Raw genomic sequence first — 21,661 nt, 5'->3', positions numbered from 1 at the left:
TTTCAAGTCAACCCTTGTATTTGGGCAAATTCTCTCAGTTAATTACTTCAAACTGGACCTCGTTTACTTCCAATTTCCATACCTTAAGTCAACAACTGAAAGGAGTTGGTTTATTTTAGTAAATTAATGGTGGCACTATCCTTTAACAGCTAATCTGTCTTTGAAAGTTTCCGCTGAATTATATATCTCGTGTTAATCAATTTGTGGATATGTTAATGTCTATGAGGAGGCATATTCCAACTGTTCTGCTTCTTTCAGCTGCGGAAATTTCACCGGTATTGGCTATCCTTTTTGGAGAAACGACCAGCCTGATTATTGTGGTCATCCAGGCATCAAGCTTGATTGCCAGGGAGAAAGAGCCACCATTGATATCAATTCCCAGAAGTATGATATCATCGAAATCTATCATGACACTCAAATCCTGAAGATTGCAAAAGCAGATTTCATGTTGAACATTTGTCCTGTAAGCTTTATCAACAGTATTTTGGAGTTCAATCTCTTCGAGTACACATTCAGCGACCAAAACGCCAGCTTGCTTTACAACTATGATCATCTGACTGAAGATCATCAGCCACGGTTACAGGAGTTTACTTGTCCGATAAATAACTGGTCCAGTAATTGTTACTTCACTGCGCCGGCAATTTCAAGTAATGACGAATTTTCAAGCAGATGCAAGATCAGTCTCTTGATTCCAGTGCTGGCATTTGCTGTTGAAAGATTTACAATTTATTTATGGAACTTTGATCAAGTTATAAAAGAGGGCTTCGAGGTTAAGTGGATTATAGACCAAGGGCCATGCAATGATTGCCTTATTTCAAGCGGGAAATGTGGATATAACAGGACTATTAATGATTTTACTTGCTTTTGCCCGTATCAACCTTAGCCAAGGACATGCTCCAGGACGCAGCCACCAGCAAACAGTGTCGCCGCTAACCCTAGTACAGTTCCAGGTATGCACACATGATGGTTCTTTATTTATTGATTTATTTTTAACCGATACAAAGGGATATATATACTATTTTTAGTTTTTCCAGTTTTTAAGTAGCTACCGAGCTAGTTATGAGAGATAAGATTGATGAGATGAACCAGCATTCTTAGCCCCAATATTGTGAGAAATAATTAATAATTAAGATTTCTTTTTGAAAAAATATTATACACAACATAATCAGAATCCAGTAAAATTGAAGTTTATAAATCAACCCAATATATCAAAGTATACTACAATTGAAGTCTAACATAATAATAAACTCTCACAATAATCCTTCACCTTAGAGTTAAGAGGAGGCACTATAGACTGATAAAGGACACTGATAATAAAAAATTAGGACTAGATATATGAGAATGAAAATCCTCTACATACTAATCTATACTCTGAATTTTTAATAAGCTTGTGCTATGCCGCTACTTATATGGTTTAGGGGACATTACTTTCATGCACATCAGTCTTCAGCCAAAGCCCATTTGTTTAGGTGACATGGAAAAGCAATAGAATATGAGGAGTTTATTATTCTTCCAATCGCTTTTTTTTTTTTTTTTTTTGAAAGGAAATTGCTTTTTGGTTCAACAAAAGAATTAAAAGCTTCAATCGATTCTGCAATTTCCATGTAGCTGCAAATGGGTCCAAAGCTTGTTGAAAGGGGGATCGGTTAGGCCAACTTTTGTTAAATAAATTTAGCCCGATTTGCAATCCCAGATCCAACCCATATATTTACGAGTTTACTGGCAAACCCTCTCTAAAAGTCAGAGTCAACGGCCATTGGATTTCAGTCTGGCTCTCTCGTGGAAAATTCAAATGGGGTTCTTCACCTTTAATTAATTTATTTGTCATGGGACCTAGCTAGTTTATACGTTATAAAATTTTCTACAAATTGCTTTCGCAACTGCTTTTCAAATTATAAAAAAATTGAAATGTTGCACTAGGCAATTACCTCTTCATACAAGCAAACAAACCCATATAATCTTACCAAGTCTTTGTTTCTTCCAAAGAGATTATAGTTGCACATAATCATGAGTCATCTCTTCCCTCCGCCAATTCTCATCTCCATCCTCACCTTCATGATCTGCATCTTGATTGCCGTTCCTGCATCTCAAGGCGATAGTGATAGTGACGAACAGTTCATGTCATGCAACAGCTCTCACTCGTGTGGGGACTTGCAGGATATCGGTTATCCATTCTGGGGAAGCAATATTAGGCCTCAGTATTGTGGTCGCCAAGGTTTCGAGCTCCAATGTTATGATGATGAGTATGCTACCATACGAATCGGACATCAAAGTTTTCGAGTTTTAGAGATTAACAATACACATCCAATCATGAGAATTGTTATAGCTGATTATTTAGGTAGAGATTGTCTTGAATCAATTCGGAAATCCAGTATCAGCGACCCTCTATTTAATTACACTGAGAAGGTTCGAAACCTCAGTTTATTCTATGATTGCTCCGGTGATTCCTCCTCACAGCTGGGCAAAAATAATTATAATTGTACCTCAGAAGGTGGAGTGGTTATAAGAAGCTTTTACACGATCGACAACTATAAAGACTCGCGGCTTCACAATCTTAGCAACTCATGTTCCAGTGTTATCAAAGTCCCCATACAACTGACACGTCCCAATATTGGTTATCTTGAGGAAGGTAAATTGATCGAGGCTCTGAATCAAGGGTTCGAAGTGAGATATGATGCGGAAGATAAGCTCTGTTCGACATGTACTTCTCATCATCCTCGAGGGATATGCGGATCTAATCAGTCTTCAGATGAATTTTCGTGCCTTTATCCTCCTCGTCATGGTATGCGTCTACGCCCTTCATTTTCCGTATTATCGTTACAAATCTTTTAATCGTCAAAACTTAGGCTCGGTTTGTTTGCCAGTTCATGCGGCTTTGCCGGTCCACGCTGTTTACATATTAAAAATTAGTTTTAAAAGTGATCCCAAAAAACTTTCACTTAGAAACTGTGTCTAGACGTTCCTAAACTTTGACAATATTAGACTAACTTACGTTGAAATGAAGAAGGGCTATTGCACAGTTTATTGGATTCCAAATTTTTATTTCTAACATTTTCCGTACTAGAGGAATTATAACACTCCTTCTTATCTTTTGAATTTTTATTTTTTTAGATTAAATTATAAAGAAATCCAAAACCGGCACGCAGCATAGGTACAATTGACACTAATTTAGCAAGCACAGGTGTCTGAATTTTGAGCTAATTCTAGCTAATTTAAATTTCTAGATTGTTTATTTGATTTTGAATTAGAGTTGGCACAAGTATGCACAACCATGTTTTTGCAATATGCGAATATCTTTTCTGACTCTTATTGCCTCGAATTATTACTCTCCAATTAGGAAATAAAATCATTAAATATAAATAGATTATTTTATTGTAAATTATGTTGAGATAACAAGATAAAAAAAATTAATCATCCAAAAATATTTATTTTATTATTTATTATATATACACAATAAAAAAAATCTATGCATACAATTTTATAAATGTATAAATAAATTTTATTCAATATTATATCTATTTTAGTTATTTGTATTCTTACAATAGTTTAACAGTTAGATTACTAAGCACATACAATTATTTTTAAAACTCATAGCACTTTTAAAAATAAATTTTACCACAATATTTAACTAATTCTCTTGAGAACTAATTATTTTTACAACACGATTAATGATAATTATTTTAAAAATTCCAACATTACCAAATTAGCTCTTAACTTCGAAACTACAATAATAAATATTTATAAACATGCTGTAACTTTTAAATGACAACAATCATACACAATGGCAAATAAGTCTTGAATTGCTTTGATCGATTAAGAAACTTCCATGTAGCTACAAATTGGACCAAAACTTGTTAAAAGGGACCGTAGAAATGCAACTTAGGAGCCATCTGTTTTTAACTAACCTCACCCGATTTGCACCAAGCCATACGCTCATTTTAGTGATTTTGGATGCAACACTCGAAAAAGTCAAGAGTCAACTCCCATCGCTTTTCCGTCTCTCTCGTGGAAAATTCTAAAGGGGTTCACCTTTGATTAATTTGTTTGTCTGAGCACCTATTTTCTGTGTTTACATAATGAAATTTCCACAGATCGCTCTCACAATTTCATTTCAAATTTGAAATTAAGCAAATTAAACCCATATAATCTTACCAAGTCTTCGTTCACCTCGACAAGACGAAGAGACTAGTTGTACAAAATCACGAGGCATCTCTCTTCCCTCCACCAATTCTCAACCCCATTCTTACCTTCATGATCTGCTTCTTGATTGCCGCTACTGCATCTCAAGGCGATGGCGATGTAGACGACCTGTACATGTCGTGCAACAGCCCCACTCGTGTGGGAACTTATGGGAAATCCGGTATCCATTCCGGGGAAATAGTAATAAGGCCTCTCTATTGTGGTGGCAAAGGTTTCGAGTCCCAATATGAGGAATATCATTTTCCTACCCTACAAATTTGGGTCTAATTATATTGAACTTTTCTATGGTGGAGAACTGATGATAACTGTATGATTATAGAGATAAATATTAAATTTGTACTTACTGCTATAATTTGACAAACATCATCAATGCTCCATGATGGAGCAACTCTACCATAGCCATTACCTACAAATTAAGTTTTTAAAATGATTCTAAACAAGTTTCACTTAATGGTAAACCATGTTTAGACACTCCTAAACTTCCACAATATTAGACTAGTTAATTACTTAAGTTGAAACGAAGAAAGGTTACTGCATAATTTACTAAATTCTGAATTTCTATTTTCAACATTTTCTTGTGAATTTACTATCTTTAAATCACTCTTTTATCTTTGAAAACCTTAATTTATTCTTTATTTTTGTAAGAACTAAAAAGAAAAAAAAAGTTCATCAACCCACTTCTATTTTTTTCTTCTTCTTTTAAACAAAAAATGTGAGTAAATTATAATTTTTCGAAAGTAAAGAATTGATTTAAACATAATCAATTTACAAGGGATAATCCGAAATTTATCCTTAGTGGAATTATATGATACTTTTTCTTGTCTGTTGAATTTCTAAATTAAATTATAAAGAAATCTAAAAGAGTCCTGAAATATACGTATAACTGACGCTAATTTAGCATGTACAAGTGTCTGAATTTTGAGCTAGTTCTAGCGAATCTAAATTTCTGGATTGTTTGACTTCGAATTAGAGTCAGCACATGAAGTATGCACAACCATATTATTGCAATATGCAGGTATCTGTTCTTTCTGACTCTTTATTCCCTTGATTTATTACTCTTTCAGACAATGGTAGCTGGACATCGAGGTTTGACGTAGGTAATATAACTGATCCATTCTTTTGTTTCTTTTTTCATTTGCATTTCTTGTTGACACAATGAATAACATCATTTCCATCAACTGTCACTGGGAGAGGGCACTTTTTTTTTTCCTGTGGCCTAGCAGTAAAAGAAACATATAGTTTAATGGGATATTCTATCCTAACCACATAGAGAGCATAATATTACTTAAAAAAGATTTCGAGCCATACTCTTTTGAACGATATTACGTCGAGTCTAAAAATCTTTATATACATATATATAATTCTTGATATGAAATAACAAAACAAAAATGAATCAAATTACTAAAAGAAACTGTGGATCCAAATGCATGTTTAGAAGAAACAGTTGACGTGTCAATTGCTTAGTTGGCAACTGCTGGACCCACTTGCAGAGTTAGTTAAAGCCGGTTGTAACAGCAAACAGATACTGAAGCAGGGTATAAAGTTGATGACCAGAGTAATATGGCAAGATATTTTGTTATTGAATCAGAATTAGGAAGAGTCAAGTAAGACAGAATCGTTCTCTGATACAAGCTGGGTTTATCTTATAATCCCGTGTCGTCAATAAAGCTTGCTGTGGCTATTTCGTAGTGCCGAAGCAAGCTAACCTTGCTGAACTACAAGAAATAACTGGTGTCTTTCTTTAATCTTTAATCAATCTTACTATTTTCAAATCGGTCTTAGGATTGATCTTGATTGACCATTCATTAGAGTTTGTTAACCAATTGATTGAAATTATTTATTAGAAAAGAAAGCATCATAAAATTATTTTAGCTACATAGATAATGACGAGCGTAGAGAAACAACTGTAGTCAGCATCTAATCAATACTTGCTTACTTATTTGTTTCGACAGCTTTAGGTGCCGGAATGATGGGAATAATAATCACCTGTGCAATTATTTGTATATTCAGAAAGAAAAACAACCCATCAATTTTATGGACCGTCTGTTGTAGAAAGGCAACAAAGAGTGATCAAGACCTTGAGGCTTTCATTAGAAATTATGTATCTCTTGCTCCCGAAAGGTACAGCTTTCCAAATGTTAAGAAAATGACTAACTCCTTCAAAGACGAGCTCGGTCAAGGAGGCTATGGCCGTGTGTACAAAGGGAAGTTATCTGACGGTCGTCTTGTAGCAGTAAAGCTCCTCAATACATCCAAAGGGAATGGACAAGAATTTATTAATGAGGTTGCAAGCATCAGTAGAACATCCCACGTTAATGTTGTCACATTACTGGGTTTTTGTTTGGAGGGCAGCAAGAGAGCCCTTATATATGAGTTCATGCCTAATGGATCCCTAGAAAAATTTGTGTACAATGGGAATACTTCGAAGCCTAGTGGTCAGCACTTGGGATGGGACAAAATGTATGAAATCGTTGTAGGCATAGCCAAAGGGCTTGAATACTTGCATCGGGGGTGCAGCACAAGGATTTTGCATTTCGACATAAAACCTCAAAACATTCTCCTTGATGAAGATTTTGTTCCTAAGATCTCCGATTTTGGTCTGGCAAAACTTTACCTTAAGAAAGAGAGCATCGTGTCGATGTTAGAGGCTAGAGGGACAATCGGCTACATTGCTCCAGAAGTTTTCAATAGAAACTTTGGAGAAGTTTCACACAAGTCCGATGTGTATAGCTACGGAATGATGATTATGGAATTGGTTGGATGCAAAAATTACCGTGATTCTGGCATTGATCATTCTAGCGAGATATACTTTCCCCATTGGATTTACAAGCATGTCGAGCAGGGCAGAGAATTTAAATTGCCTGGTGTTGTGACCGGTGAGGAAAGTGAAATTGTCAAGAAGATGATTATTGTTGGTTTGTGGTGTATCCAGACTCGTCCATCGAATAGGCCGCCCATGAACAGAGTGATAGAAATGTTGCAAGAAAGCAACGAAGCCTTGCAAATCCCACCAACGCCTTTCGTCGATTCTCCTCCACGAGCACCAATAACATCTTCTTCCACCATTTCAACTTCGTGACATAATCATCAAATTATGTCATTTCAACATATTCTGATTTTTCATGCGAATCAAGTGCCATTTTGAAAGCTGCTCTGTTCGCCATTTTGAAAGCTGCTCTGTTCACCATCTCCGTTGACGTGACTTTGGCAATCAAACGCCCAGAACGCAGCAGTCGGTTTTTAGGTTGGAAATCAATTTCATATGAAATTTTCTGAGAAATCAATGGTTGATTGCGTGAACTTGAGGAGATACTATTGTACGAATACTTTGCACTGTCTGATTAAGTCGTAGTTGCAAAAATATTTGGTATTGACTGGAAGTTAGGAAAGTGTACCGCGTGTCCCATTAGTTACCATATATGATTTAGAGAAGAACTTGTGCGGACTGGGCACATTGTCCGTCCATTGAGATGGCAGGTGTGATGGAAATAAAAAAAAATTGATTAAAATAAAAAAATTTGTCCCATTGTGAACCAAATAACATGCCGTCAGTGCGAGGGCTGAAGTGGTACCCTTCTCAATATCAGTTTTCTTTATGATTTATGTTTAAGTTTCGTTATAAACAATCTTTGATAAAAAGGATTTTGGTCGTGAGAAAGAGTACAAAGCACTTTCCTATGAAAATACTTGTCGGGTTAAGACGAATTGACCAACACTTTAGAGCCAAACTGAGCTATTTTTCAGATATTATCAATGGTTAAAATCTTTTCACCATAGAAAGAATTTCTAAGATGTTACTGATGGTTAAAATCTTTTGAAGATAAAACAGGGAAACAAAATTGTAGTTTCCCACAATTATCTTTCTCCCTAGATTTGCAAGCGTTAATTAGTATTCTTCAATAGCATTAAGTTATTGTCCTCAGAACCCAATAACTAGTTCTCCTTAAAGAACAAAATCCAACCTTAGTTGAACTGTATAATGGTCTAGTCCTTACTCCACACACTCGAAGAGATTAGATCATTACGTATCCTATAATCATATCTCTATTATTATAGTGATTGTCTATTGCTCCCTCTATTTAACATTAATATAAAATCTATCATCAAAGCGGATCAGGGATTAAAGATTCCAAATAAGGAAGATATTGAAAAAAATTAAAAAAATAAAACATAAAAAATATCAAATCACGGTAATATAAATAAAGTCATATTTTGCAAAATAAGAGCGAGCCCATTTTGAGATCAGGCCCTCCTAGCGCAGCGTCAAAAATGTCAACAATTTCTCCCTTTTATCTTCCTTTTTCAAGAATGTCTTTTTTATTTCTCTTGACACCACGGATCAACTTATTTTACTCTACAAATTTATCATGTATTTGTTCTCAATAACAAATCAAACCATATTTTCATCTCTTTTTTTTTTTATTCGCCACCACTCAACAATGGCTTTGGTTCATAATAATTTTTGAAAATAAGGGTAAATCTAACCACACAACCACTTTGAAGATAAGCTTTCTGTTCGAATTTGTGCCCAAACCATTAAAAAAAAAAATGAGGTAAGCTAAGTATAAAAAGTTTTTTCTTTTATTTATTTTTTTTGGGGAAACCTTTAAACAAGTATGTAACTGCAAGATTATTGTTGTTTCATTTGCTTCTAACTTCGAAGAACCAGTTTTTTGGATTATTTACGGCTTTTAAAGTGCATATTTATTTGGCCATTTATTCGGATAAGAATAGTTGTTCTCATCAGTACCCCCTTTTTTTCCTCATATATATCCAAGCTATAATATGTTTTTCTTTTGTGTACTATATATATGTTCATTTCCTTTGTCTTTCCTACAATTGTTTTTTTCCCCTTGTTAAGTAAAAACGCTTCGATTTCTTTTTCCCTGATTTTGTTGTATTTAGATTTGGAGATGGATATATTGTAGAGGTATGTTTACTTGAGTTACTTTCTTCACTTGTAAAAGGTTTTATAATTTTTTTTTTAACTTGAGATATTCTAGTATTCTTTATATTCCATAATTGTTATGTAAACTCTGTGTGATTTGAGTTTGGTGGATATTACCGAGCTTCTGTCATTATTGTTATTCAATTTAAAATTAAAAGGTGAAAATAATTTATGGTGCAATTGAAATCAAAATTAATTAGGTTGTAATTAATTTCCACATTATGATTTTTTTTCTTTTTTTTAATAATAAAATATGAGGCCCAAACATTACGTGATAGGCGTTACTAATATATGTCATTCAAAAATTTATTACAATAGATGACATTTAAAATAGGGTCATCTTTTGTTGACCACTATAGATGACCGCTACAAAGATGACACATTCAGACGACTCATTATAAGCCAGTTTTAACTTTTAAGTGTCATCTTTAAGTAACTTTGTGGTAACCAAATCTTGAGCAACTCCTGCCGCAATAAGCTTTAGTTTACAAGCTAGTGATTGAAGAAAACTTTAAAGGTGCCTTATCATGATTATCTAATACGTATTTCAAAATACTAAATCTTACATCAAAAAATGAATAAACCTCTAGGGTGGTTTATAACAAGAAACGCTTCTTTATTTTTATAAGTCAAGCATGTGGATGTCTATACACAAACTGGAGGCTCAATAGTAGTAAATAATGATTAAAATTGTTCCAAAGTTGTGATCGAGTGGTTTTCAAATAGTTTTATTTAACTGACCACCAGGTTTAAATTTGGGAAAGATAAAAGTAAAAAAAAAATAAATTAGGGCTTTGCCCATCCTCTAACTTTTAAAAGACAAAATAATGATTTAAATTAATTTAAATATAACTTTAACTACTTCTTCGACAAAGGTTAAAATTAAAATAAAAATTTTGTTGATCACCACCTTGGGACCCATCATACCTTCTAAATAGAAGAGTGAAAAGCACATATTACCGTAAAATTAGTTAGAGTTGAACTATTGGCAACCCTTAATAATTCTTATAATATTACTTTCCTATTATAATTACATTAAAGGACAAAATAAATATACTTAACCCCTATATTTCTCTCTTTAATTATTTACACCTGCACAACAACTCCAAAGTCTTTTCTATTTTTTTGTGACCTCACAAACATTTTGTACTTTAAAATCTTTTTTTTTTCATTGATCAAGCTTTTATTTAAAAAAATTATATCATAGCTATTTGAGTTCACTTTTAATTTTACTTTTTTTTATAGGACTTTTAATTCTACTTAATACGTATATATGTATGATTTTTTTTGGAGTTAAATATATGTGATTTCATCATTCAATTTTTTTTTAAAGAAAAAATGTAGTTGGAGTTGAATGGAAGAAACTGAAATATTTTTCTTTTCTGAATTGGAAAGAAATTGAAAAACTAGAAAGGGAAATTCTGGCTTATGGGAATGAAATCATATTTTAACAAGAAAAGGGGTTTCAAAAGAAAATCAAAAGGATGCTAACAGTCCAATTCAAGTACTTATTGGACTAAGACGATTTTAAAGCGATTTTAGAGCCCAAACTGAGCCCAGTATATAGTAACAAGTTTATTGCGGAAAAAATAGAAAAAGAATTTTGAGATATTAGCGATGGTTAAAAGGGTAGTTTTTAAAAATCTCCCCTGAGGTTTGAGGCTGTTGCACGTAGATGGCGAAAATTATTTTATTTGTAAAAAATCTCTTACATTTTTGCTCCGTTTACCTACCGTTTGGGTAGGTGGGGGCATTATTGACATTTCAAAATATTACCAAATACTTTACAATTTTGTCGCCTAGGATGACTTGTCATTTAGATCTAACCGTTGGATTCAATTTAAATGAATTTAACGGTTTAGAGTTTAATATTTATTAAAATAAAGAAATTATGAAGTAAAAATCAGAAAAAGAAGGGAATCGTTTATAAAGGTAACACGTATCCCTTACTGTTATTCTAAATCCCTAATTTTTTGGTAGAAATCGTGAAGCAAAAAAGAAAAAAAATGAAGAAGAGGAGGACGATAATGAGCTTTTGTTAAAGACATGGATTTGGCTTTTCCGGACAACGAAGTATTTGGGTTGATTTGCTACTGTTTCAAGCTCAAATTTTTTGATAAATTTTTCTGCTAGGCTGCTATAGGAAATCTTGTACGCATGAGTTTGCCGAGGAAAAGGAAAGTGAAGGAAAATATGACGGCAAGAGAATGGAAATGGAACATGAGAGGCAGCTGGGATTGAACCTGCAAAGATTGAAGAGCGATTTCAATGGCCGATGGTAAGCAAAAGCCTATCATTATCATTGCCCAATCTAGGTTTTGCTGATCAGTAGCTGGTGCTTGTTGTGGTGGTAATATTGGTGGGGTAGTTTTGGGCAAGAGTTGGAAGATTTTTGTGAATATTGATGTAAACGAAGCCTTGAAACGATTTACAATGTCCCTTAATATTTAGGTTAGGACTATGTAAGTATATATGCTTCCTACTTTGTGTATGAGTAACGAGACATTAAGACGGTGAGATTAGCAATGTATTTAAACTAACAAACTTGTTACTGTACGGGGACTTCATGCAAGACGCCAACTTAAAAACTATAGCTTTTCTGATTCTGGGAAAGTAAGTGTAATAAATAATTTGAAGAGAAAAGCAGAAAGTGAGGATTAGGGGTAATATTGTCTTTTCAAAATCAACAGTTAGTCAATGAAAATTTTAACTGACGGTAGGGGCTCTTTTACAAATAAAATGATTTTCGCCATCTACTTACAACAGCCTCAAATCTCAGGGGAGGTTTTTAAAAATTATCCATGGTTAAAATGATAAAATCTTTTGAAGATAAAAAGCGGAAACGAAATTATAGTTAGCCACAATTATCTTTCTCCCCAGATTTGCAAGCATTAATGACAATGTAGGATTATGTAATCATACTACTAATTATCAGGAATTATGATGACTTCATGGAGAAATTAGAAACAATATTGTTTATTTAAATTTCTCAAGTCAGTGACTCAGTGTCTGGAAGGAAAGACAAAGGCAAAGGAGTGCCATCAAGTCTTAAAAATGATCTAATTGATATTTTTTGGATATGATTTTAGTTAGACCCAATAGATAAAGAACACATGTACAGTTCTAAGAAAAAAAAATGGTCTTACTTGGGCAATGCTTGCTGAGACTAATGACCATGTTGAGTATTTTTAAACACCATATGCTATAATCTAATGAAATGATATCCCTTATTATTCTATAATAAATTATCTAAAACAATTTCTTATGTAAAGTTAGGGGGAAAAAAAAATCAGACTACTACTCATAGCGCAGCTGCTCTAAATACACCCTAAAACAGAAGGAAAAAATCAAAGGAAACGCCAATAAACAATAGGAAGGCATTGTGCTTAAATGATGACCTCAGTATAATTGTATAAGCATTAAAAGCGAACTCTTACTTATGTACATTAATCCCATTAAAGATCATAGCTAATGGCAGAGGGAAGAAGAAAATGAAGTCACCCAATCCTTTGCTTTCTCTTCCTTTTGTACTCGAAAATTTGGTGAAATGAGAAACAGAAAACTTAACTACTGGAAGTTGGTGTCGTCTTCGTGCTGGTCCAAGAGAGAGTGACAGAATCGGGGGATTGTGTCATCATCTCCTCATGTGTCTTCTTGTCATCGTACCCATCACTCTCTATATCCCTTAGAGCGTCCAAGACGTCCACCATATAAGGCCTCAAATCCTTCTCACTTTGCAGACACTGGAATGCCAACTCTGCCACTGCATTTATCGTCCTCCTTACCTTGTTGTCTGATTCATATCCAAGAGTTTGATCCACGAGCTCGTGCAATGCTTTGTTTTGGATCTTGTTGATTGCCAGATTTGACAAATTAATCTCATGTCGGTGTCTAGTAATATCAACTGCTGGCATTGATGATATTAACTCAATCAAAACAACTCCGAAGCTAAACACATCACTCTTGTCAGTAAGCTGATAGCATTGGTGGTATTCGGGATCAACGTATCCCGGAGTCCCCTGTGGAGCAGTCGAAACATGGGTGACATGATTTGGAAAGAGACGGGAAAGTCCAAAATCTGCAACTTTAACACAGAAGTTGTTGTCAAGAAGAATGTTGTTGGTCTTCACATCACGGTGGATGATATCAGAAGCATGAAGATATGTCAATGCGCTTGCTGTCTCAATGGCGATCTTCAAACGTGTAGGCCAAGGTAGGGCACCAGGCTTGGCACGTTCCCCGTGTAAATGATCAGCAACTGTGCCATTGGAGATGAATTCATACACAAGCAAGAGTTCACGACTGTGACGGGAAGTACATCCGTAAAGAGAGACAAGATTTTTGTGGCGCAAGCGAGCTAGTATATCAACTTCATTCATGAATTGTTCAACTCTTTTGTAATTGTTTTCATATAAACGCTTGACTGCAACAGCTCGCCCATCTTGGAGTTCACCTGATTAATTAAAATGGGAGTTTCCCTTTAACTTGTTCATTGAAATAATTAATGAAAGTTGGGAACATAGGGTCTTGACACTTACCATAATATACAGTGCCAAAGCCTCCATCACCAAGTTCTCTGGCAGAATCAAAATAATTGGTGGCCTCTTCGAGTTCACCATAGCTGAAGACTTGAACTCCATGATAGTTACCTCCCTTCTCAAGATCCACTTTTGATGAGGGTTCAGACGATGTGTTGCGAAATAACAGAGTTGAAGCAGAATGTTTGTTCTTCTTACGACGTAGATAAATCAAGAAAATAGCAGCCATAATGCCCATACCCCCGAAAGCTGCACCAACTCCTGTTTACAGTAGTGAGACCAATTATCAATTCTTGATGCATGTGTTTGTATATGTTACTGAAACAAATGGAGGACTCGTATAGTGTATTACCTATAGCAACCTTCAGTTTCAAGTTTGCACCATTACCTGTGTCAGTGAAGATTTAGAACAATACAAAGGCACAAATTATTATTAAAAAAATTATAATTGTAAAATAACCTCTTCAGAAATTGCATTTACGTCAATGCAGAAATTAATATTCAAATCAACTCAAAACTTGAATTCCAATTGAGTTGGAATTACACAAAATTCAGACACTATGACAGGCGTTGGTGAACTGATATCTACTAGAAGCTGCATTAGAATTCTGTAATCTAATCTATGATCAACTTATATTAAGTAATATAAAATTATCAATAACATCAAGATAGAAGATGAGATGGTCCAAATATCAGTTTCCCGATGACAGATTCATAGACTGACAGAATAAACTTCCAGCTTTCTTTGATTATGTACAAAATTTAAAGCAAAAGGTCAAATGTAATTTAGAACAGAGGAAACAGAGTAAGAGCATTCATGAGCAATGGAAGAAAAGGAAAGCTTAAATATGAGCCTATGAACAAATTTTCTTGCACCATCATTGATGAACAATATGATTAATAGCTAGGAATCATAAGTAATACCCCTTTCCCAAGTGGTTTAATGCTCAAAAGTCATAGAAAGTTTTTAGTTCTAAACTAGAAAATGAGACGAGAAACAGAAAATCCTATTCTGGTTTGGCCAAGAAACTTGAGGGGGCCAAAGAATTTCTTCTTCCAAGCCTGAAACCTTTAGTTCTTTCTAAATTTCCAATCATAGAAGTCGAACTTCACTGAATGAATGAGATTTTCAAAGCTATCCACATTTCAAATGCAAAGCATTTTAGAATCATAGTAACATATAACAATATGATACAAAATAGCAAAAATAGAACTGGAATTGTGCCATAATATTGATAACCATAGTAAAGCAAATAAAAATGAAGAAACAAGATCTAGCAAAAGGCCAAAAAAAAAGGCAAATGCACTGAAGAGTTACCATCATCACATGTTTTGAGATGAGGTCTATCTTCGCAAAAGCAAACAAATTCATTATTACTGAATCCACAGCGTCCACCACTTGCCTCACAATTGCTGCAACTATGTGCAGTCCAATTCAAGAGGAACCCCATCTTTAAAATTTCAGTGTAATTCATTGACCCCAAACTAGCCAAATCAACACCATTATCTAGATGCACAGGTGCGTACGCAAAAGACTGGCACGACTCGAATGAATAGTTTGCATCCACCAACACATCCTTGTGAAAACCGGCAAAAGAATGGAGTGTAGCATTACTATAACAATTTATAGGATACGTACCGTACTGAGGAGGATTCTCAGTGCAGTTGTACCAGATAAAAAGATCTGTTTTACTACTAAAATTGAAAGGAGTTCGGTCAAGAGTAAGATTCTGAAGAGGAGTTTGACATGATTCTTCATAGACCAAAGAATTGGCCACAAGAAGTGAAGTGTTGGGATAGAAGATATCTTTAATGATGTAATCATAATGAGAAATGGTAAGTACAGGGTTTTTGTCATTACAGGTGATCCCAAAGTTTGGATAGCCACAGAAGGGTTCTTGTTCTTCAGAAATCCAAAAAGGGTAGCTTATTATGAGGTCGTTGCCGCATGTTCTTGGGGCACAAGCCTCGAATTTGGAGTCAAGAGAAAGGGTGTGGCTGGCAAAAGTGATGATGATGATGATACATCGAAGAAGAGTTGTTTTGAATGTGAAGATGTTTTGGAGATCCATACGGATTTGGAAAATGAAGGGAAGAAGAGAAGAAGCGTAAGCAAATGGAGAGAAGCATAATGGAAGAAAATTCTAATGTAGTTGGTAGTGGTTGGCAGCGGAGGCTTTTGAGTTTGTTAGTTGTTTAGCTTGTATATTTTATTGTCAATTCAATTGTGTGATGTGAGCTTGAAAGTGGAAAAGAGACCAAGTGGGAAACAAAGATCCAAAAGAAAGCAAAGATGTCAGCTTATGGGCGAGATCAGCTTGTGGGCTATTAAGCTGTTTCAATAGTTCATTAAATATTTTAAAAATTCATATGGATGTTAGAAAATTCTATCCAAGAGAAATCTCCTAGTCCTAGTTTTTTTTTTTTTTTTTAACTCTTTAAATGTTTTTTTAAGAGAGATTCAAACTCTTAGCATCCCATTTCCACTAGAGGTGGTAAAAATATCCGCCCGGTCCGGACCCGGACCGTACCCAAGTATTGCGGGCCGGGTATTGTATGAAGTTGGGTCGATCTTGGGCATCACTTAATAAACTCGGAACCTGAATTTTATTAAAAAAATTATAAAATATATATTATTTTAAATATTTTATATTTATTTGACTTATTTATTATACATATATAAAGTTTTAAACACTTAAAATTTATATTTTCATGTCAAATTTTATTGAAATAAATTTAAAACTTATAAAATTACTAAAAAATAAAAAATATATACACATAAAATATTAAAAAATATAAAATTCGGATACCCAGATTAAAATCCGGCCCGGACTCAGACCCGGACCGGTTGCATCCGGGCAAGATCCGGTCATGGCAATACCCGAACCCGGCCCGGGGTTTTGCCATCTCTAATTTCCACTACCAGAAGCAAACAAGGTTATATGAGCTATTCTTTAGAGATGCGTCATCTAATCCTACATGGAGCTAAGGACAATAAATGAAATGATGAGGATAACGATTGAAGTCCTGTTGCTGTGAGTAGGCGGGTGGGGCATTTTTGCTGCCAAAATATTAATGATTCTGATTCACTGCCCGACTTGTTGAGTTTTGGTTGGCTGAACGAAAACGTGTGGACAAAAAGAGAGTAACTGTTGAGGTTGGCTTGACTCTTAGAAGGAGGATGAAAATGATTTATAGGTTCAGGGGCTGGCTACGGTACAGATTGTGTACCTTACAGACCAGGTTAGCCAGCTCCCCAAGGGTGCCATTTGCTTGCTTTGTTTCCACATGCAGGGACACGTGGAGTGCATGGAGTGGGGGATGTATGTTACAGAATCTGTAACATACCTCTCCGTTTAGGTTTAATGTTGTTGCCCAGATCTCAAAGATCTAAGATTAAGGTATGTCTTCATGATCATTTCTGTTATTACGTATGTTTCGGGTTAGATACTTAGACAATTTTATGTTTAATTTACAATAAATGATATTAAAAAGGACTGAGACTTATAGTGTTTCTTTTTTTCCTCGTAAGAGAAAATTATTAAATCATATTTTGTAAATTAACAATGATGATTAAGTGCACGATTGCAAAGGTGTCAAGTTTCTATTGAGGAATTCTGTAATAGAGCCTACAACTGTCTAATTAAATCTTGACATAAGTCACGCTCTCTATAGGCTAATAAAGAAAAGAGTAATTGATTTATAAAAATAACAAAACTCTTCACCTAATAGGCCAATCTCTTAAATTTTATGTTTCCAAATTCTAGACTCAACCCTAAACAATCACAAATTTAGTACGTACTCGAAACGAATAGAGGAAAAAATCCAAAAAAGAATCATAACCATTAACCATTACCGCAAAATATAGGAAGAATTTCAATTTGAGCTGAGGTTGAATAATCAGCATAGACTGATCAATATCGAGCCCAAATTGTGGTCAAACTAAACAGCTGTAGAAGATTTTTCATCCCTTTCTCTAAAACCCCGTTTTGGAAAACTTGAATTTGGAAATATACACACAAAATAAGAGCAGGTTTTTCTAAACTGTAGAGCAAAATATCTAAATGTTGACAGAATTTAATTGGACACCAAACAAAAATCACATTGGCTATGGAGGAGGAGGGGCCTACCGGCGAAGGCAAACTAGACGGTTGACATGTTCAAAGACGTTGACGTGGAAATAAACTAAATCGCACCAGACAGGCAGACAGCCAATTAAATTAAAGCCTACTCAACTACATACATTGCGATGATCGTGACCATTGACCAGTCATTAGATGTGACTTTTTCTCATTTAATAAATAAACAAAGACCCAGAAAAGTAATTACAATGAACAAGAAACTGTTGTATAATTCGACCAATAGGAACGCTGTTAAATTAAAGAGAAAATATAACCGTTTCTATATATATGTATTTTTGATATATTCTAAAAGTTTCTTAAAATTTAGAATCGAGCAAATTACTGAATAACCCTTCTTCGTTTCCACTTAATTTTTTTTTTTTAACACCGTTTCCACTTAAATTAGATAGTCTAAGATTGTGAAATTTAAACTTAAACACAGTTTAATATCCAGTAGAAAGTTGTTTGGTATCATTTTTAAACCTAATTTTTTATAAACTGTGTGAAAATGAAGGGCGTAGACGCATACCATGACGAGGAGGATAAAGGCACGAAAATTCATGTGAAGACTGATTAGATCCGCATATCCCTCGAGGATGATGAGAAGTACATGTCGAACAGAGCTTATCTTCCGCATCATATCTCACTTCGAACCCTTGATTCAGAGCCTCGATCAATTTACCTTCCGTAAGATAAAGAATATTGGGACGTGTCAGTTGTATGGGGACTTTGATAACACTGGAACATGAGTTGCTAAGATTGTGAAGCCGCGGGTCATCATAGTTGTCGACCGTGTAAAAGCTTCTTATAGCTACTCTAGCTTCTGAGGTACAACTATACTTATTTTTGTCCGGCTGTGAGGAGAAATCACCAGAGCAATCATAGAATAAACTGAGGTTTCGAACCTTCTCAGTGTAATTAAATAGAGGGTCGCTGATACTGGATTTCCGAATTGATTCAAGACAATCTCTACCCACATAATCAGCTATAACAATTCTCATGATTGGATGTGTATTGTTAATCTCTAAAACTCGAAAACTTTGATGTCCGATTCGTATGCTAGCATAGTCATTATCATGACATTCGAGCTCGAAACCTTGGCGACCACAATACTGAGGCCTAATGTTGCTTCCCCAGAATGGATACCCGATATCCTGCAAGTCCCCACACGAGTGAGAGCTGTTGCATGACATGAACTGTTCGTCACTATCACTATCGCCTTGAGATGCAGGAACGGCAATCAAGATGCAGATCATGAAGGTGAGGATGGAGATGAGAATTGGCGGAGGGAAGAGATGACTCATGATTATGTACAGCTATAATCTCTTTGAAAGAAACAAAGACTTGGTAAGATTGTATGGGTTTTGTTTGCTTGTATGAAGAGGTAATTGCCTAGTGCAACATTTCAATGAAGAAATCAATTTATTCATAATTTGAAAAGCAGTCGCAAAAGCAATTTGTAGAAAATTTAATAACTTATAGACTAGCTAGTTCCTATGACAAAGAAATTAATTAAAGGCGAAGAACCCCATTAGAATTTTCCACGAGAGAGCCAGACTGAAATCCAATGGCCGTTGACTCTGACTTTTAGAGACGGTTTGCCGGTAAAATAAAAAATCTATGGGTTGGATCTTGGATTGCCAATCGGGCTAAATTTTTTTAACAAAAGTTGGCCTAACCGGTCCCCTTTAAACAAGCTTGGACCCATTTGCAGCTACATGGAAATTGCAGAATCGATCGAAGCTTTTAATTCTTTAGTTGAATCAAAAAGCAATTGGAAGAATATTTTAACTCCTCATATTCTATTGCTTTTCCATGTCACCTAAACGAATGGGCTTTGGCAGAAGACTGATGTACCCGAAAGGAATGTCCCTTAAAACATATAAATAGCAGCATAGCACAAACTTATTAAAAAGAGTATAGATTAGTATGCAGAGGATTTTAATTCTCATATATCTAGTCCTAATTTTTAATTATCAATAACTGTTTTATTAGTCTATAGTGCCTCCTCTTAACTCTAAGGTAAAGGATTATTGTGGCAGTTTATTATTATACTAGACTTTAGTTGTAGGATACTTAATTTGATAAACTAGATTGATTATACGCTTTAATTTTATTGGATTCTGATTATAGTGTATATAATTTTTTTTAAAAGATGTCTTAATTATTAATTATTTCTTACAATATTGGAGCTAAGGATGCTGGTCCATCTCATCAATCTTATCTCTCATAACTAGCTCGGTAGCTACTTAAAAACTAGAAAAAGTAAAAATAGTATATATATATATATATATATCCCTTTGTATGGGTTAAAAATAAATCAATAAATAAATAAGTATCATGTATGCATACCTGGAGCTGTACTAGGATTAGCGGCGGCACTGTTTGCTGGTGGCTGCGTCCTGAAGCATGTCCTTGGCGAAGGTCGATACGGGCAAAAGCAAGTAAAATCATTAGTAGTCCCGTTATATCCACATTTCCCTCCTGAAATAAGGCAATCATTGCATGGCCCGTGGTCTATAATCCACTTAACCTCGAAGCCCCCTTTTATAACTTGATCAATACTCCATGAATGAATTGTAAATCCTTCAACAGCAAGTGCCAGCACTGGAATCAAGAGACTGATCTTGCATCTGCTTGACAATTCATCATAACTTGAAATTGCCGGTGCACTGAAGTAACAATCAATGGACCTGTTATTTATCGGACAAGTAAACTTCTGTATCCGTGGCTGATGATGTTCAGTCAAATGATCACAGTAATAAAGCAAGCTGGCGTTTTGGTCGCTGAATGTGTACTCGAAGAGATTGAAATCCAAAGTACTGTTGATAAAGTTTATAAGACAAATGTTCGACATGAAATCTGCTTTTGCAATCTTCAGGATTTGAGATTCATGATAGATTTCGACGATATCATACTTCTGGGAATTGATATCAATGGTGGCTGTATCTCCCTGGCAATCAAGCTTGAAGCCTGGATGACCACAATAATCAGGCTGGTCGTTACTCCAAAAAGGATAGCCAATATCGGTGAAATTTCCGCAGCTGAAAGAAGCAGAACACTTGGAATATGCCTCCTCATAGACATTAACATATATCGAGAAAACTAGTGGGAATTGAAGCTGGCTGAACATAAGGATGAAAAGAGAGATTCTGAAAACAGAGGAACTCATGATCCACAAATTGATTAACACGAGATTATTCAGCGGAAACTTTCAAAGACAGATTAGCTGCTAAAGGATAGTGCCACCACTAAAATAAACTAACTCTTTTCAGTTGTTGACTTAAGGTATGGAAATTGGAAGTAAACGAGGTCCAGTTTGAAGTAATTAACTGAGAGAATTTGCCCAAATACAAGAGTTGACTTGAAATCCTTTGCTTGCTTCCTAGTATTTTCGATCTGTGAAGCCTTGTTTGAATACGCAATTCATCAATTCATTTTCAATACGCAAGTGATGATGTAATCAATTGATTGTCGTGGTTGGTGGATTCATCCTTTATTTGGACTTTGGAGCAAATACTAATTAAGGAATAGGCCAGAGGCCCAGAGCCGATAAACTCTAGTGGTTGTCAATTGTCATGAAATGAGTGTTTTGGAAGTATATTTATAAAAATAAATTCACAAAAGTAAGGAACAGAGCTTCTAATTTTGCTAATATCTAAAATTTGACTAAGTCTCTCAGCATACATTCTACATTGAGAGTGGCATATAGAGAAATATGAGTTAATTAATATTCTGAGGATGGTAGAAAATTACATTTAGGCTGGGTCCAAAAATAAATTAAAAAAATAAAAAATATTTTATTTTAACTAAAACACACTTTTTAACATTTATTTAACCCATGTACAACATAT

At 34.8% G+C, this 21,661-nt stretch overlaps 1 protein-coding gene and 1 pseudogene across 3 annotated transcripts; one reads left to right on the top strand and one right to left on the bottom strand.

The window, feature by feature from the left end:
- The first annotated feature begins 202 nt into the window (after positions 1-202).
- Positions 203-7,279, top strand: LOC18046122 (annotated as a pseudogene).
- Positions 7,280-12,491: 5,212 nt separating this feature from the next.
- LOC18046121 (LEAF RUST 10 DISEASE-RESISTANCE LOCUS RECEPTOR-LIKE PROTEIN KINASE-like 1.2) lies at positions 12,492-21,188 on the bottom strand. Of its 3 annotated transcripts, none has more exons than XM_024187640.1 (4): positions 20,160-21,188; positions 14,039-14,074; positions 13,687-13,947; positions 12,492-13,601 (listed from the first exon to the last, which is right to left on the bottom strand). In XM_024187640.1, the coding sequence occupies exons 1-4, from the start codon at positions 20,977-20,979 to the stop codon at positions 12,712-12,714; spliced, it is 2,007 nt and encodes a 668-aa protein (XP_024043408.1). In that variant the 5' UTR covers positions 20,980-21,188; the 3' UTR covers positions 12,492-12,711. The 3 variants fall into 3 exon arrangements, with proteins under 3 accessions (XP_024043408.1, XP_024043409.1, XP_024043410.1); XM_024187641.1 differs by lacking the exon at positions 20,160-21,188 and adding an exon at positions 18,337-19,317; XM_024187642.1 differs by lacking the exon at positions 20,160-21,188 and adding an exon at positions 15,005-16,102.
- Between the last annotated feature and the right edge of the window lie 473 nt (positions 21,189-21,661).

This window comes from Citrus clementina, unplaced genomic scaffold (genome assembly GCF_000493195.1).
Source record: "Citrus clementina cultivar Clemenules unplaced genomic scaffold, Citrus_clementina_v1.0 scaffold_3, whole genome shotgun sequence".
NCBI lineage: Eukaryota > Viridiplantae > Streptophyta > Magnoliopsida > Sapindales > Rutaceae > Citrus > Citrus x clementina.
The sequence above is the reverse complement of the archived record's forward strand: the minus strand, read 5'-3'. Positions and strand labels throughout refer to the sequence as shown.